At 34.0% G+C, this 12,751-nt stretch overlaps 1 protein-coding gene across 2 annotated transcripts in view; it reads right to left on the bottom strand.

The window, feature by feature from the left end:
• LOC143234500 (transmembrane ascorbate-dependent reductase CYB561-like) overlaps positions 1–10,877 on the bottom strand; it is a 49,510-nt gene extending 38,633 nt beyond the window's left edge. Inside the window, exons 1-2 of one of the 2 annotated variants that reach the window (XM_076471907.1) lie at positions 10,748–10,877; positions 1,427–1,518 (exon numbers count right to left, since the gene is read on the bottom strand). Coding sequence is in view for 1 of the 2 variants with exons in the window: in XM_076471906.1 (XP_076328021.1) it covers positions 10,748–10,787 (40 nt within the window). In the remaining variant the exon portion in view is untranslated. The remainder of the gene's footprint in view (positions 1–1,426; positions 1,519–10,747) is intronic. The other variant, XM_076471906.1, reaches the window with a different exon arrangement.
• Between the last annotated feature and the right edge of the window lie 1,874 nt (positions 10,878–12,751).

Raw genomic sequence — 12,751 nt, 5'->3', positions numbered from 1 at the left:
AGAGATAGAAGGTGCAATGTAAGGTGTCTTTTTTATTTTTGTGAAATGTTTTACTTCCTCATGATTTAATAACCAAACTTGAAAAAAGCCATCTTCAATAGCAGATTGTGAGCTTTTATGGCACCTGTAAATTTGAATAATTTGAAAAAGAATAATTCATTTAAAAATCATTTTCTCATACTTAATTATGAGAACCATAAGACTGTGGAACAAATACAAATTCTGGAAGGGTTGGAGTTATCTTCAGCTAAGACTGTTTTATTTTTCTAAACAGGGTAGAGTAGAGGTTCTTTTGAAATGGATTGACTTCATATATGCTAATACAGAGAATTTTGGCCTAGCATGGCCAGGTGGTTAAGGTACTTGGCTCGTAATACAAGAGTTGGAGGTTCGAATCCCCATCACACCAAACATACTTGCCCTTTCAGCTGTGGGGGCATTATAATGTGGTAGTCAATCCTACTATTCATTGGCAAAAGAGTAGCCCAAGAGATTGCAGTGGGTGGTGATGACTAGCTGCCTTCCCTCTAGTCTTACATTGCTAAGTTAGGTATGGCTAGCGCAGATAGCCCTCGTGTAGCTTTGCACAAAATTCAAAACCAACAAACAAACAGTGAATTTTATGGAAGGCTTCAGTAAGTATCTGAATGATAAAGGCTGACTAGGGATTGTTTTCTAAGTTTAATTTTAGTGGATAGAAGAGTCTAGATGGGCCAACAAGTTCCTTGTTGTTCATAAATTTTATGTTATGGTAAATTCTGGTCAAAGGAAACTATCCATGACTTAAGACTTAAAATAGACTTGATAATGAATACAGCTAATTTATTATATGGTTCATATGTCTTATGATGATAACAATAATTTAATCAGTATGTGATATTTTTGGACACAATTCACATGCATTTATATTTTGCTTCATTCATTCTCGTCAGTTAGGTTTCATGCAAAATGAATTAAGTCAACTAAAATTACTTTATACAAGTATTAATAAAAACTACACTGTTGCCTGTTTAGCAAGTTAAAAAGGCTTACAGTGTATAATGTTTGTCTCAAATATTTTGTCTATAAACCAAGATGTATTCATGGAAAGAGGGGCTACATAACCTCCAACTATGAATCTTCATATGTGTAACATGTAATATTTCAAGGTTTAATTTTCGATACGTCTCGGACTAAATACCATAACCACAAAAGTTTTCAATATTTGTCTTGATACTAAAAAACAATTGAAGGTACAAGGGAATTGAGAATATTTATACAGAAAAACCTTATAAATCTCTATATAATGGTCAAAGATAACAGTCATATTACAAACCTCCTTCATGTGTGGTGACAATGGACAGAAAGTTAGAGATCACAGATGCTTCGATTTGTGAAAAATCATAGAAACACAACTTTATCTCATATCCATCCTATAAAAACTTACCTTTGAAATGTTCTTGTTTCTTATTCTTTGTCTGCTGTGTTTGGTATTCACATATTACATCATCAGGGGAGTGAGGTGGTTAACTGGTGACCCTGAAGATGAGAGGAGAAAGGTCAAGGTCAAAATTCTGATAAGAAGATAAAAAATGGTAAATTTTACTGCGAGAAAGTAAATAAGTTAGATGTCCTCAAGCTCTTTTTGCTGCCTTCCCTCCAGACACACACAAAAAGAAATTCAGGCTGTGCCAAACCCACCTCCCTACACATACGAACTGATAACAAATTACTATAAATCCTCAAATACCTGTTACCATAATACATTTAATGATTTATCAACATGATGATCTTTGGTTGGGACCCCAGTCTGAGAAATGCTGACTGAAATAATGGAAACATTGTACAGGAAAGTTGCCAATGGAAAAGACAAAGTAAATTATAATCTTTATTATAGGCCTAGTTAATATAGTTTATTCAGTTATTTCTTCACTGATGTTTGCATTTACTATTACATATTAACAATTGATCCCAGACAGAGGTAATTATAAATTTTTAAGAATATAACAACAGAGGAGACACGACTGATGGATGAAAGTTAAACTTAGGGGATCCTGCACCTGAAATTAGCCAAAGATTAATGATGCGTTGCTTAAATGTCCCCTTTGTTAATAAGATTAAGCCCTGAAAATTATGGTAAAATGCATTTTACCATCATTAAAAATTAAAAATAAAGTTAGTATATTCTTTGCATCTTAGAGGTTATTGCACACATGCATTTTAATTCATTTAACAATCATAAACTACCCAGTCAGATCCACTGTAACTTTTTGTCTTTGAAGTTTAATGGGGAACCTATTTGTCCATTTCTGCTATTCAATCCTCCAAACTAAATATAAAATAAATTGTAAAATCTCAAACCCAGCCCTTAACATTCATATACTTATCAAGCCTTTACTTACATTTTTACTGCTCTACAACAACCCATTCCAAAGACGAACCACCCTGTTAGAAAAATGAAACTGTCTTAGCTGAAGATGATCCTACCCTGTCAAAATTAACATTTCTGTCATTTACTCCTGCTGTTCTCACTGTTCAATATGAAAAATTATTATGCATTAACAATATCCATTCATTTAACAATCATAAACACCTCAGTCAGATCCACCGTAACTCTCTGAAGTTAACACAGTTTTAAGGATCTTAATATCTCCTCATATGACAACCCCTCCATTCCAGGCACCATTCTAGTAACCCTTCTCTGAACCCTTTCTATCAATTCAATAGCCTTCTTGTGGTTTGGAGCCCAAGACTGAACACAATACTACAAATGTAATCTAACTAGTGGCTTATAGAATGACATTATAACATCTTTATAGTTGTATTTAATATATCTGTAGATACAACCTGAAGTTCTATTTGAGCTACCACTGCTTGGGTGGCTTTAGAGATTGGTCAACCATTACACCAAGATCCATTTCTTTCATGACACTGTTAAAGTAATTCCCATCCAAATTATGACAACCCACATTCATTATCTTACATTTATCATAATTAAAACCCACATGCCATTTGTTTGCCCAACTCAGCTAATCATCACCTATCACTTTCTAGGAAGTGGTAATGGTACAAGGCCTGGCATGGCCAGGTGGGTTAAGGCGTTCGACTCGTAATCTGAGGGTTGCTGGTTCAAATCCCTGTTGTACCAAACATGCTAGCACTTTCAGCCATGGAGAAGTTATAATGTGACAGTCAGTCCCACCATTCATTGGTAGAAAAGTGTACCGAGAGTTGGCAGTGGGTGGTGATGACTAGTTACCTTCCCTCTAGTCTTACACTGCTAAATTATAGATGGCTAGTGCAGATAGCCCTCATGTAGCTTGGGGGGAATTTCCAAACAAACAAAGTAATGGTATGTGGCAAACTTGGTTGAAGAAGATGAAAAACTGTAGGTGGACACAAAGACAGTGGCTACCCAAGGAGTGACACTGAAGGGTGGGTCAGGACATCCTGTGTCATTCTCCATGGTGCCTTAAATGGTGTATTCAACATTTGATAGAACCAACAGAACAGGTAGTATACTATATCCCTTCAAGAAGTGACCAACTATAATTTCTGACCCTCTTATGTTACTCCTCAAGGGACCCTAAGAGCACATACAAAACTATGTGAGATTGGTCAAAATCTACTGGCATGTAAGATAGACACAAAGACAGGCTGTGTGCCCCTCTTCCCCATCTGAGGAGTGATATGGGGGAGATTCAGACAAATGCCAATCTCCCTATAACACTTGTTGGGTATCTTTAAGATCAACACATAGCCACTGGTCTGCAGAGAATTAGATGAGAGGAGTATGATCTGGATATTCCCCCTATAACACACCACAAGAAGCCCTGCAACCAATGTCTGGTCGAGAACAATCAAAACATACAGACCTAACGAGTGGACAGGGGCACAACATGTATACAATGCACCTTAGATCTGTAAAAAATATATAAAAGTGCCTCGTCCATGTTTGCAGTGACATGCTTAAAAATACCTTCTGATAAAATTACTGATAAGAAAGAGAGCTTTAACGTTTAGCAGGTGTACCAGCTTTGGGTCACTCAGTGGGTGTTTAATTTCAGATCATTTGGTGATACCAAATAAATAAAGAGGTCGCTTAGTTTTAAATTGTGTCTAATTAGAGACAAAAACAGTAACTAAAAAAACAACAACATGTATGATAACCTCTAACCTTTCACTGATAACAGTGACATGACAGCAGACATCTTAACCTCAAGTTAAGCTATGACAAGGAGGAGAAGGTAAGTGGCTTGGCACTGCTCATTCCAATGATAATATAAGCTTCACATATCATCTTCTATTTACTGGATGACAGTATAAATTTTGATTTATAAGATTTTCTTTAGTACACTCTGAGATCATGATATATATATACAGAACACTTCCCACATAAGCCTTCTATATACTGATAAGAAGAAAACAGCAGTGGTCTACACCATGTTAAGTATTAAACATACATCTGTTAGTGCACTTTAAAAGACATCACATACAGTCAGGGCTTTTGGAGATTCGTAGCTTTTCAGGCTCCAATTTTTTGGTAACTTTTTAACTTCTCTTTTTTTCAATCCCTTGTAGAGCATTGTTTGTATAATGGATTCTAATTTTTCTTCACCAGCCATCTTGTTGAGAATAATGTAGTTTCCCTTACCTTTTCATAACACAAATAGTGAGATTCTTCAAGAGTAAGAACGGCTGCTCTTTCTTGATTGGTCGGATTTGAGATGGGTGTTTTTAGTGTCACAAGTGAGGATTCTGAATTCCTTATTGTTCAGTGTTGGAAGAACTTAAACAACTTTCACTGTCAAATGTCAATGTTAATAGTTAATCAGTAATAGCAGCCAAATTATTGTTTTCAGTGGACAGTTCAGTCCATTAAGGTTCTCAAACTAACTTTGTCTATTGTCTTCAGTAAACAGTTCAGTCCATTAAGGTTCTCAAACTTACTTTGTCTATTGTCTTCAGTGGACAGATCAGTCCATTAAGGTTCTCAAACTTTCTTTGTATATTGTCTTCAGTGGAAAGTTCAGTCCATTAAGGTTCTCAAACTTACTTTGTCTATTCCACTGAAACAACAGCTGCACATGCCAGTAAACCTAATGGCTGTTTGAGCTTGCACTATGTGTATCAGGTACCGTGTTTACATACAGTAATATATCTTCTGTTTCTACATTACTTGCCCTATGTGTATTGGGTACTGTGTTTACATACAGTAGTATATCTTCTGTTTTTACATTACTTGCCCTATGTGTATCGGGTACTGTGTTTACATACAGTAGTATATCTTTTGTTTTTACATTACTTGCCCTATGTGTATCAGATACTGTGTTTACATACAGTAGTATATCTTCTGTGTTTACATTACTTGCTCTATGTGTATCGGGTACTGTGTTTACATACAGTAGTATATCTTCTGTTTTTACATTACTTGCCCCATGTGTATTGGAACTGTGTTTTACATACAGTAGTATATCTTCTGTTTTTACATTACTTGCCCTATGTGTATCAGATACTGTGTTTACATACAGTAGTATATCTTCTGTTTTTACATTACTTGCCCTATGTGTATCAGATACTGTGTTTACATACAGTAGTATATCTTCTGTTTCTACATTACTTGCCCCATGTGTATTGGGTACTGTGTTTACATACAGTAGTATATCTTTTGTTTTTACATTACTTGCCCTATGTGTATCAGATACTGTGTTTACATACAGTAGTATATCTTCTGTTTTTACATTACTTGCCCTATGTGTATCGGGTACTGTGTTTACATACAGTAGTATATCTTCTGTTTTTACATTACTTGCCCCATGTGTATTGGGTACTGTGTTTACATACAGTAGTATATCTTCTGTTTTTACATTACTTGCCCTATGTGTATCAGATACTGTGTTTACATACAGTAGTATATCTTCTGTTTTTACATTACTTGCCCTATGTGTATCAGATACTGTGTTTACATACAGTAGTATATCTTCTGTTTCTACATTACTTGCCCCATGTGTATTGGGTACTGTGTTTACATACAGTAGTATATCTTTTGTTTTTACATTACTTGCCCTATGTGTATCAGATACTGTGTTTACATACAGTAGTATATCTTCTGTTTTTACATTACTTGCCCTATGTGTATCGGGTACTGTGTTTACATACAGTAGTATATCTTCTGTTTTTACATTACTTGCCCTATGTGTATTGGGTACTGTGTTTACATACAGTAGTATATCTTCTGTTTTTACATTACTTGCCCTATGTGTATCAGATACTGTGTTTACATACAGTAGTATATCTTCTGTTTTTACATTACTTGCCCCATGTGTATTGGGTACTGTGTTTACATACAGTAGTATATCTTCTGTTTTTACATTACTTGCCCTATGTGTATTGGGTACTGTGTTTACATACAGTAGTATATCTTCTGTTTTTACATTACTTGCCCTATGTGTATCTGGTACTGTGTTTACATACAGTAGTATATCTTCTGTTTTACATTACTTGCCCTATGTGTATCGGTAATTGTGTTTACATACAGTAGTATATCTTCTGTTTTACATTACTTGCCCTATGTGTATCGGTAACTGTGTTTACATACAGTAGTATATCTTCTGTTTTTACATTACTTGCCCTATGTGTATCGGGTACTGTGTTTACATACAGTAGTATATCTTCTGTTTTTACATTACTTGCCCTATGTGTATCGGGTACTGTGTTTACATACAGTAGTATATCTTCTGTTTTACATTACTTGCCCTATGTGTATCGGTTGCTGTGTTTACATACAGTAGTATATCTTCTGTTTTACATTACTTGCCCTATGTGTATCGGTACTGTGTTTACATACAGTAATATATCTTCTGTTTTACATTACTTGTCCTATGTGTATCAGATACTGTGTTTACATACAGTAGTATATCTTCTGTTTTACATTACTTGCCCTATGTGTATCGGTTACTGTGTTTACATACAGTAGTATATCTTCTGTTTTTACATTACTTGCCCTATGTGTATTGGGTACTGTGTTTACATACAGTAATATATCTTATGTTTTTACATTACTTGCCCTATGTGTATCAGATACTGTGTTTACATACAGTAGTATATCTTCTGTTTTTACATTACTTGCCCTATGTGTATCGGTTGCTGTGTTTACATACAGTAGTATATCTTCTGTTTTACATTACTTGTCCTATGTGTATCGGTAACTGTGTTTACATACAGTAGTATATCTTCTGTTTTTACATTACTTGCCCTATGTGTATCGGTTACTGTGTTTACATACAGTAGTATATCTTCTGTTTTACATTACTTGCCCTATGTGTATCGGTTACTGTGTTTACATACAGTAGTATATCTTCTGTTTTACATTACTTGCCCTATGTGTATCGGTACTGTGTTTACATACAGTAGTATATCTTCTGTTTTACATTACTTGCCCTATGTATATCGGTTGCTGTGTTTACATACAGTAGTATATCTTCTGTTTTTTACATTACTTGCCCTATGTGTATTGGTACTGTGTTTACATACAGTAGTATATCTTCTGTTTTTACATTACTTGCCCTATGTGTATCGGGTACTGTGTTTAAATACAGTAGTATATCTTCTGTTTTTACATTACTTGCCCTATGTGTATTGGATTGCTGTGTTTACATACAGTAATATATCTTCTGTTTTTACATTACTTGCCCTATGTGTATCAGATACTGTGTTTACATACAGTAGTATATCTTCTGTTTTTACATTACTTGCCCTATGTGTATCGGGTACTGTGTTTACATACAGTAGTATATCTTCTGTTTTTACATTACTTGCCCTATGTGTATCGGGTACTGTGTTTACATACAGTAGTATATCTTCTGTTTTTACATTACTTGCCCTATGTGTATCGGGTACTGTGTTTACATACAGTAGTATATCTTCTGTTTTTACATTACTTGCCCTATGTGTATTGGGTACTGTGTTTACATACAGTAGTATATCTTCTGTTTTTACATTACTTGCCCTATGTGTATCGGGTACTGTGTTTACATACAGTAGTATATCTTCTGTTTTTACATCACTGACATTAAATAGTTTCACCAAATCACAAGAATTCCTGTACTTGTATCTCATGTATAAACTTAATCTGAGTGGAAACTATACTTACTAGCTTGTGCTTGTTAAATTTATTTAGACATAATGACTGCAAATTATCTATTTATACAAAACCCTAATGACACCTCATGTGGAATGGTGTTGCACATTTGGTCTCCTTATCTAAGAAGGGATACTGACTTACTGGATAGGGTTCACAGGAGGGTGGCCAGTATGATGATTGCTTAGCTTACAATAAGAAGTTAAGGTTTTTGAACTTATTTTGTCTTGAGAGAAAGGTAAGAGATGATCTTACTGAAGGCCACAAGTGCATGTGGGTACCAGAAAAATTAAGTTTCTTTGCAATATTACTACTCCAAATATAACATTAGAAGACACAAATGTAAGACTTGGAAAATATATGATAGGCTACACTTCTATTTTTCAAACAAGGTGATTAACTTATTGGTGTTTAAGAATCAAATGCATGATTTATTCAAAAATAGAGGGTGGATTTGTCTTAAAATTGAGTATAAAGATGGATCCTTCTTGTTCACGTCAAATTGTACTCTTGTTGTCTGTAAGCATGATGCATTTTTGTTTATTCATTATGTTTTCCTTTTAGGGTTTTTACTGTTATCCTTCTTTTAATTAATTATGTTTATAAATCCTGAATACTAGAAAGTCTCAGATTCAAATGTTGGTTTACACTATTATTACTATCCTTCTCTTTGTAACTTAATTTGTATTACTCATGAAAGGTTGAAATTTCATTGAGATTTTTTCTTTATTATAAAGCTGTTAAAAAAAACATTTTAACTCTTCATTTAAAGTCTAAAAAAGCCACCAGGATTGAAAATCTAAAAAGTTAATTTAATGCACCAATATTTAAGTATCTTGTTTTATAAATTTTGTTTTTATTCTAGACAACAAGAGTTCATTATTTTAAAATTAAAAATCATTCATAAAATGAAAATATATTAAAATAATTATTAGACTTTAACATAAAAAAAACTGTCAAAAACTCACTGAATATCTGTTTGAATACCAATCTCTTTACTTCAGGTTTTAACATTTTATATTTGCAATTGCCTTGAAGGTCATCATTTCTGGTAACCTTACTGCTACAAGTAGCCAATCATGCAAAGTAATACCTAATGTTGTGTTACATTTACTGTGATGATATAAAGCACTTAGACACTGCATACGTTAACACTTTCTACTGGTTGATCTGAAATTGTTTGTTTTTTGAATTTTGTGCAAAGGTACATGAGGGTTATCTGCACTGACCATCCCTAACTTAGCTGTGTAAGACTAGAGGGAAGGCAGTTAGTCATCACCAGCCTCTGCCATCTCTTGGGCTACTCTTTTACCAATGAATAGTGGAATTGACTGTAATATCATAAGGCCTCCGCTGATGAAAGGGCGAGAATGTTGTGACGGGATTCAAACCCGCGACCCTCGGATTATGAGTTGAATGCCTTAACCCACCTGGCCATGCCAGGGCCTGATCTTAAATACATACCACAATGCAAAAAGCTTATGTCATAACTCCAAATACTCAGTTTTAGAGGAACTTTAAATAGAAAATCTATTGTAGATACTGAAAATGATTCACTACATGCATTCACTGAATAAATACTGTTACTCAAATATAGTCTAGTATGTGCTCTGTTCTTAATTTGGTTGAAAACAACCAGGCAACCCTTCACTCTTTTGGAATTATTAAAATTTAAAGCCAAGTTCTCACATAATTAAATTAAAGCATATTACCCTGTTCTGAATTTCCTTGGTTTTAAAACATTTCCTTATATGTAAAAATTGTGGATTATACATTTGTATAATGGAATTTTATTTTGCAAACCATAATTACAATAGTCAGTTGGAAAGCATCCATGAAATTCTTAACCAAAATTTTTGTTTAGGGTTTCTACTATCAGCAGTATGGACAGTTTTTCTGTAAAGTGCATATTAAGGATCATCTAGTGTATATCCTGTCTTTACTGTTCCTGTTTTGTTGTATTTAATCCTCGCGAGTTCATTGTTCTAGAACAAGAAAAATAACTTAGGCCTACAACAATTCTAAAGAACCATGTAATAATTTCTTCCATGTATTTGGGTTAAGTAACCAAACTGTTAAAATAGCTTGTTTATGACTTTAATATGATTTACGTTAAGGACAACAGTCTAGAATTGAGAAGACAAGCGTATGATTAGGCAACATATTGGTGTTACATATAACTGTATTATGGTAACAGAAGGAGAAAAGAGGCAAGCCACTCTCTTTGACAGCTGTACTAACAGTATTTAATATTTAAGGTTTATTCTCTTTCGTGTTTATATTATAACAAAACATACGAGAATCTTGAAATAGTTGAAGTGAAATCAAGCTCACTCAACATTTGCAGCAAACAAACGTGTTACATCACAACTCGCAACTAAACAAAGTTAACTAAGTAATTGTAGTCATTTGTAGACACCTGTATAGAACAAATTATAATATAATTAATATTAGAATGAGTAATACTAGTAGTATTACAATATAACGTAAAGTTACCATACGACCAGTCTTATAATTTGTCACTTGTGAATCTGGAGTTAAATTTTTAAAGATATATTCATATATCTGTTCCGTCATAAGAAAATCAACCAAGAAATAGATAGAAAATACAGTGAAAACCAGGCTTACTTTGTCCTTGTAAGAGTAGTAAACACGATATAGCTAACATATGCTATGCCAAGTTTTCACCACTGACGGAAGCGCCCAAACTGCAGCGCTATTAGCAGTACTTCTATAAATTACTTTTTTATTGCAGGTGTAATACAAATATACAATTCAACGACTTTTCATTTCTTTTCAACACGTTCGTTAAAACTGCCTAGTTATTTTACTTTTTGCAACGCGCTTACATTATAATTAATTACATCATTTGAAACCTGAATTTTTTTTATTATTTTTTTATTTCGTGCAAAGCTACATTAGGGTTCTCTGCGCTAGCCACCCCTAAAATAGCAGTGTAAGGCTAGAGGGAAGGCAACTAGTCATCTCCACCCACCTCCGCTCTTGGGGTACTCTTTTTACCAACGAATAGTGGGATTAACCGCAACTTTAACGCCCCCACAGCTGAAAGGGCGAGCATGATTGATGCGACAGAGATTCGAACCCTCGACCCTCAGATTACTATGTTCACTTATTGCTGCATGATATTCTAAAAACTTTATGGCAAGTCCTTGTGTTATAAAATACTTGTTGTTTTTTTGTTCCACGAACAGAAACCTACGCATTCAGTTATGTTAATTAATTTAGGCGTCTTAATGAAGTTGTTCTGTGTTAATTTATATGGCCTCAGTCATCTTTGAAAAGACCTGAGAAACATAAATATCCAGCGAAAACGTTACAAAATACTTATAGCAAAAAAAAAAGTCCAGTTCTCGTGGTCATATTATACATATATATTACCATGGACTATTCAATTTATATATTTAGTGGTGTACACATAATTTTTCCATATTTTCTACTTCACCCTTCACCTGTCCAATGACTTGTTGAATTTATATACTCTCACATAAGTTTCTTGTTTTATCGTTTTTAGAGGAAAACTATATTGGACTATTTGTGTGTCCACTGTTTAACATCATTGGTTTAAACATGATTATTGGCTTTTACGAATGATACTTCTTGTGTTACTATGTAGTAATTAGTAAATATTAAAATAATGACAACAATGCATTGAATTACATTCACTTATTATTTGTTTATTATTTGTAATATATGTAGTCAAAGAACAAAAGATAATTTTAAAATTCAATTACCTTCAGTTAGGAGTACAATTTATTGTGAGATTGTTTTTAGTTATTTTGTAACGTTATGGATTCGGATAGAGAGAAATGTTACAGTATGATTGTTTGTTTTATCTAGCAAGTCACGAAGTCATTTAGTTATCAATAAATCTTTGAGTCATGAATCAATCCTGAGAAATAGACCTGGGCCTATATTTATGGAGATACATGTACTTGTTCCACATTTTAAAAATATGACCTCCTATTTACGGAGTCAATAATTTTTTACCCTTCCTTCTAATTTTTTTAAAAGATCACTTTATTTTACATAATATTGTGTATAGTTGTTTGTTTTTGTTTTCTGAATTTCGCGCAAAGCTACTCGAGGGCTATCTGCGCTAGCCGTCCCTAATTTAGCAGTGTATGCATTGTGAACTTATTAGACGTTTTTGAGTTCGCCTGTGTTCAGGCAATAGTGAAGCTCTTCCAATCACAGGTTCGTCACCCCTACTTGCGGATTTCTAGGGAATTTAAAATACAAATTTAATACCTTAATGACACCCTTTTCTCGACAAATCTAGAATGCACGTGCAGCCCTCTGCCACCTATGTGAATGACATAATTTTTACAACTCGGTGAAACATTCTACCGCATTCTGTGACCAGTATCCTCGTCCATCTGTTTTGATCATTCGTATTCAAAGAGACTGGTATACAGTAAAGCAGAGATGTACTGCCATGCAGTGGAGCAGAGATATACTAGGCCTTAAGTAGAAAGATGGTAGTCGTACAACTAACAAAGAACTACAGACTACAAGACTTCTTTCATTACTTCTCAATGTGTAACAAGACTTGTTAATAGATTGCATGTGTGGTCAATTTGTGTTGTTAAAAAGTTAGAAAGTGCTTCACTA

Source organism: Tachypleus tridentatus, chromosome 12 (assembly GCF_004210375.1).
Source record: "Tachypleus tridentatus isolate NWPU-2018 chromosome 12, ASM421037v1, whole genome shotgun sequence".
Taxonomy (NCBI): domain Eukaryota; kingdom Metazoa; phylum Arthropoda; class Merostomata; order Xiphosura; family Limulidae; genus Tachypleus; species Tachypleus tridentatus.
Note: the sequence above shows the minus strand (reverse complement) of the source record. Positions and strands in the feature narration are given on the sequence as shown.